The sequence below is a fragment of the Mizuhopecten yessoensis genome, unplaced genomic scaffold (genome assembly GCF_002113885.1).
Source record: "Mizuhopecten yessoensis strain PY_sf001 unplaced genomic scaffold, ASM211388v2 scaffold10797, whole genome shotgun sequence".
In the NCBI taxonomy this organism is placed as follows: Eukaryota; Metazoa; Mollusca; class Bivalvia; order Pectinida; family Pectinidae; genus Mizuhopecten; species Mizuhopecten yessoensis.
Window position 1 is genome coordinate 1,067,673 of NW_018408726.1, and position 6,464 is coordinate 1,074,136.

The 6,464-nt window shown below is 34.0% G+C and overlaps 1 protein-coding gene across 1 annotated transcript; it reads right to left on the reverse strand.

The window, feature by feature from the left end:
- Nucleotides 1–218: 218 nt before the first annotated feature.
- On the reverse strand, nucleotides 219–5,322 carry LOC110462520. Its single transcript, XM_021516499.1, has 4 exons — nucleotides 5,108–5,322; nucleotides 3,269–3,346; nucleotides 1,680–2,891; nucleotides 219–1,217 (listed from the first exon to the last, which is right to left on the reverse strand). The coding sequence occupies exons 3-4, from the start codon at nucleotides 2,875–2,877 to the stop codon at nucleotides 337–339; spliced, it is 2,079 nt and encodes a 692-aa protein (XP_021372174.1). The 5' UTR covers nucleotides 2,878–2,891; nucleotides 3,269–3,346; nucleotides 5,108–5,322; the 3' UTR covers nucleotides 219–336.
- Nucleotides 5,323–6,464: the final 1,142 nt, after the last annotated feature.

Sequence of the window (6,464 nt, forward strand, 5' to 3'; positions counted from 1 at the left end):
ACAATGTATATGCTCAGCTGTATATTGTATAAGTTACAATGTATATGCTCAGCTGTATATTGTATACATGACAATGTATATATGCTCAGCTGTATATTGTATACATGACAATGTATATGCTCAGCTGTATATTGTATAAGTTACAATGTATATGCTCAGCTGTATATTGTATACATGACAATGTATATATGCTCAGCTGTATATTGTATACATGACAATGTATATGCTCAGCTGTATATTGTATAAGTTACAATATATATGTTCAGCTGTATATTGTATACATTACAATGCATATGTTCAGCTGGGTATTGTATACTTTACAATTTGTACCAGAAATCATTCTTCAGTATTGTCCACAGTTGCATTTTCCCCGGCATCATCCAGACACTGTGCTAACTTTTTCCCCTTTGCCAAAGGATCATCCTGGTGTCTTTGGTATCCAATATACCATAACACACTGGCTACATGGGCACAACAGCCTACCACTCGTGCTCCAACTTTGCAGGTGCAGTACCATCCAGATATTGGGCAAGACATGTCCTCCAATATGTACTTGATCCAAAGTGTATGTACCGAGTTCTTTGAATGACGAGATTGTATCTTGACTTGTAGCAAACTTGGGAATTCTGTACAAAACATTAAGTCGTATGTTCCCTCATCACTTAAATGTTCCTTTGAATAGCAGATGCATTGCTTGATCTGGTACACACCCATGGTAATACTCCTAAGATCATCCATACTTAGGTGAGGAAAATCAGATAATACATCATTGATACTATCAATTTTCTTATAAGGAACTCTCCTCTTCACCAGGTTATTTTCTTCCACAAACTCCTGGACTTTATTAGACAGACACACTTTTTCCAACATCTTCGTGGCCTCCTCTTCCAATTGTGGGTCCATATTAGCTAAAGGTGGACGGAACTTGTTGCATATTGCACAAATGATTCGGACAAAATCGCCGATCTGGGGTACAAGAGTGTTTGGAACAACTTTATCAAGGAGTCTCCACTGTTTTAGCCTACCATTGGCACTCTCTACCACCCATCTAACCTTTGTGACTAGCCTTGAAAGGTTTGCCTCTTCAGTGGTATGCTGTTTTGCACCTTTCTGAAGGTAGGAAGGCATTTCTACCCTCAACCCACTTTCCTGTAGAAATTCCACAGCATCCCTAAAGCCTCTATCCACCACCATGACATCATTCTCCTTTAACCAATCTGCAATGAAGGTTAGAAATAAATATTAATATATATACTATCTATGCCACTGGCTTAAAGTAAATGATTATGTGATCTAACTTACTTTCATGGTCTGGTTATTTTTATAAACATAAACTGATCTTGGAAATTCAGTTGCTACATAATTATTTATCAGGTGAAGTATACAGTGTAATGACTCCAAAATGAAAACCTCACCAGAAAAAAAAATGACATCTGAATTAACTATATTTCAACATTAGAGGTATACATGCAGTGTTAGATCCAGTGTTCTGTATAAATACATCTATGAATTAACCGACAACTTCAATAAATTAATATTGCATTCATGGTCAAGTTTTGTCCATTTTATTTGCTAAAATGACCTCTTACAAAAGACGTTAACTTCATATATAAATTCAAAAGTTATCCTATTTCAATGCTGATAGATTATATGAATATTAAAATAAATTGTATGTTTACCTTTCATGTCTTCTGAATTCTTGTTCATCATGTGCTTGATGATGCTTGCATCATTGTTACTGTAGTCTGCCATATATGGTCCAAGAACGCTCAGCACATAGCCATCCGAACCAACAACCATCATTGGTTTAACTAAAGGACGGTTTTTATGAAGACTGTAAGAGCGGCGTTGAAAATAATAGTCACTACTCTTCTGTATAAATATGTATGTGCCATCTAACAAAAGAACAGCTTCATCTTCAGCCTTTGTGAAAAGAGTCCTAGCAACAGGTGTTGTGTGTCTTTCACAAAACTCTTGATGTGATATATGTTGAAATCCTAAATGCTTAGGAACAAATGTATCCATTAATTCCTCTTTTACCGAGGGAATTATACGCTGAACCTGAGCTTCAGACAGACCAAATAGCGAGGATAATACAGAGTTTGGAAGTCCAGTTCTGAGCTTAGTGAGAAAGACAGCAAGACATGTTCTGGTTGACCTGTTTAAGTTATTCCGTAACTTGTGAATGTAGGAACTCAGCTCATGAAACTGATCTCTTGTAAGGCCTGTGAGATTCTTATAATCAGAATCTAGAAGTGCAGTAGGTACATCAAAATTCAGATGAGAAACAGTTTTCATCAATGTTCTAACATTGTCCAAGAGATAACAAATCTCAGTTCTTGAAAGATTCTCTGAAGCTTTTGAAGAATTAAGAAGAATTACACTTTCTGGAGTAAAGTATTCATTCACAAGATGGAACTTACAACATCTACTATCACTGTTAATAAAAATGCCTACATGAACAAATGCCTGTGTAACAGCAGAAGCAGGTACAACAGTAAGGTGATTGCGATGTCCCGATGGTTTTCTACATACTACACAGTTCTTATGGTTCCGTGGGGTTGAACTGATTTTCAGTTCAACAGACTTTGGAGATTTCAAGACCTGAGATGCATCTCTCTGTAAAGCTGGGCAGAAATCAGGATCTGTCTCCTGAGAGTTTGACAAGACATGTTGATTGTTATTCCGTGTTAATACCAGTGGATCTGATCTAGCCAATCTCCTTCGACAAGCTGAACACAACACGTCTTCTTCAGTCAATGGTCGATAAAGTTTCTTTTCAGCTTTTCCCCTTAGATAAGGTGGAACAGGACGACGGGCTGAGGGATCAGATCTGCACCTCTTTGAACACTCAACACAACAAAAGTGCTTTGGCATATTGTTTTTGCAGTCTGGAAAAGAATAGGAACTTACATTATATGGTTTTTGGCAAAATGTGCTAAAACTTGAAATCACTATTTAGATACAAATATATTATAGCGATCAGGTTAAAACATGATTTCATCAATCTGTCTCGGAGTGAGCAAATATTGATGACACTTAAAAATAATTGTATAATTGTAATTGTATATTGTGATGCTAAATTGCCAAATAAAAATGCTCAAATAATATGAAAAAAATGAACATTGAAAAATATGTTTGACTGAGAAGTTACTTTAAGCCAGAAAAACTCTCTTTGGTTGCTTCGTCCTCTATATAGAAGGGAGAAGACCCAATGGTACAGTAGTACCCTTTACTTTAAGTAGAATAAAAATGTACTTTTCAATACCTGCATGTCAGTTTACTGCAAAATCTTGTGATCTTCAATATCTGTTCATCCCATGCTGGCCAAGATTTGTATCTCCAGCTACAAATATCAAAGAAAAATTGATTTCAAAATAATTTGTGTAATTTTTTAAAGTTATAATGCAAAGTATGAAAAGCTTATGACAGATGGATTAAGTATTACATGTACTGTGTTATATGTGTAGATTCATCTCATACTTTATATGTATATTAAATAATATTGTCCTTTTAAAATTATGTAGGTTAAAAGTTACAAGTGTTAAAATAAAATAAAAATCTTTAAAAATTGTCACACCTACATCAGAATAAGTGATATGCCATTGACAAAACACAAAATAGAATTAATATTTTTAATAATTGGGGGTCAGTTGGACCAAGTTGTAATTATCTATCATGCATCATTTTATTCATGTTGAACGAAAACAAATCTCTCTACTGTACTGTTCTATATATAACATCCTCAATATCTAACCTATTTATCAATAAAAAACAAAAAGTCTTTGTAAATCATATTACCAAAAAGATTGATTTCAACTTTTGATAAAGTGAAAATTGTTAATAAAAAATAAAAACTCATTCTGGTTAATCCCATTATATTCCGGCCAACTCTCTTCATCTATCTGGTCTTATTCATGTTGAACGAAAACAAATCTCTCTACTGTACTGTTCTATATATAACATCCTCAATATCTAACCTATTTATCAATAAAAAAAAAAAAGTCTTTGTAAATCATATTACCAAAAAGATTGATTTCAAGTTTTGATAAAGTGAAAATTGTTAATAAAAAATAAAAACTCATTCTGGTTAATCCCATTATATTCCGGCCAACTCTCTTCATCTATCTGGTCTTATTCATGTTGAACGAAAACAAATCTCTCTACTGTACTGTTCTATATATAACATCCTCAATATCTAACCTATTTATAAAAAAAAAAAAGTCTTTGTAAATCATATTACCAAAAAGATTGATTTCAAGTTTTGATAAAGTGAAAATTGTTAATAAAAAATAAAAACTCATTCTGGTTAATCCCATTATATTCCGGCCAACTCTCTTCATCTATCTGGTCTTATTCATGTTGAACGAAAACAAATCTCTCTACTGTACTGTTCTATATATAACATCCTCAATATCTAACCTATTTATAAAAAAAAAAAAGTCTTTGTAAATCATATTACCAAAAAGATTGATTTCAAGTTTTGATAAAGTGAAAATTGTTAATAAAAAATAAAAACTCATTCTGGTTAATCCCATTATATTCCGGCCAACTCTCTTCATCTATCTGGTCTTATTCATGTTGAACGAAAACAAATCTCTCTACTGTACTGTTCTATATATAACATCCTCAATATCTAACCTATTTATCAAAAAAAAAAAGTCTTTGTAAATCATATTACCAAAAAGATTGATTTCAAGTTTTGATAAAGTGAAAATTGTTAATAAAAAATAAAAACTCATTCTGGTTAATCCCATTATATTCCGGCCAACTCTCTTCATCTATCTGGTCTTTAGTTCCCCCCCCCCCCCCCCTTACGACGTTTTGTCGGCAGATATATTACAACTCATCACCTTCGTAGTAAACAATTTATGTGTTGGCGATATAAGGTGGTTATAAGGTAGTATTTTGTAGTATTGAATACAGTATTAGGTAATATTTGGTTGCATTAGGGCTAGTATTGGGCATTTAAACTTGCCAAGTAACTGTCGTCTGCCCGTCTGGTTTTCAACATCTCGGGACAGTTGGCAAACTCACCAAACATCGATATTACAAGCTGCATTCTATATTCTGTGTGCATACACATTATCTTTAAATAAACACCTACCAAATATAAAGTATTCTGGATCCAGCAGATGAAAACTCCACTTCTTTGCAGTATAATAGGCCGAAGAGCAGCTTTGTTATGATTAGCGCTTTGTTGACGTTTCCGCGGTAGGAGTACAGTAGTTTAATCGACAAGGTCCGGAATTTACGGAAAATGTGAAACTTATTTTTTATCATTATCAAATTTTACTTTTCTTACGTTTAAAATATGATACATAAATTAAATATACATTTTGAAATAAGCAAAGTATAAAATAATATTTTTACAAAACAAAAATATGTGTGAATTATTTATCACAGGAACGACAAAATCCGGATAAACTCGTCGCTTCGATTATTATAGTCATCGCTCATTTTGTGTTTCGGACGAGGTTCGCCTTTTTGAGATATTTTTTCAATCTTTAGATATGAGCGCAGTCGTGCTCCAAAACGAAACTTAAGGAGTCGATCTGTTTTCCACAAAGAAAGTCAAAACTAAAATATCTTTGTGGAGCAAAACTGCGCTCCTACTTAATTTTGATGTTGTACACGTAAATTTCTGTTGTTTTCGCGAAAATCTCGTACGTGCGCCTCAATAAACCATCCCGATTTTATATTCAAGACAATATAATTAAAATCAAAAGTTTTTCCAGAACTATAATGCATCTTAATTATTATTTCAAATCATAAAAATGTAAAATTTGTAAAATCATGAATGTCAGAATATTGGGGCAGATAACGGGGCATACCGCATTTGATCCAAAAGCAAAAGCGGTTTCGACAGTATCGGTTTATCACAAAAGATGGTTGCATTCTTTGATATCATTTACCTGTATAACTATATTTTATACCCTAAACAGGAAGTGACGTTATGAGAGGAACGATTTGTTAACACTAATATTCTTCCCTACTAGTGTGGCGCTGGCATATCTTACTAAGTACGAAAATCCCTACCTCCTGCACACGCATACACGCACATTCATACACAATACATATAGAGGCACGTCCTTAAATGACCTTGGCTGTTGAGAATATAAAGCCACACCGCTGGTATTCGGTCTTTGCGTATTGCAGAGTTATCTTATCTTGAGAGCAGGGATTGATTGTTACGTCATTGGTTTGTGTGAGAAAATTACGTCGCTTTCTCAAAAATTGATGACGTTACTCTCAAAAACAAATGACGTAACAATCAATACCTGCTCTCAAGAGAAGATAACTCTGCAATACGCAAAGACGGAATAACAATGCATGGCGGCTGCAGATTTTAATATCAAAAAGGAAAGTGTGTCCTTCACTAATGTATGACTCAAGACTGAAAGAGAATACAACAGAGCGAACTGTATTTGTCGGAAGGAAGATGCCTTAGAGGGAGAGACCGG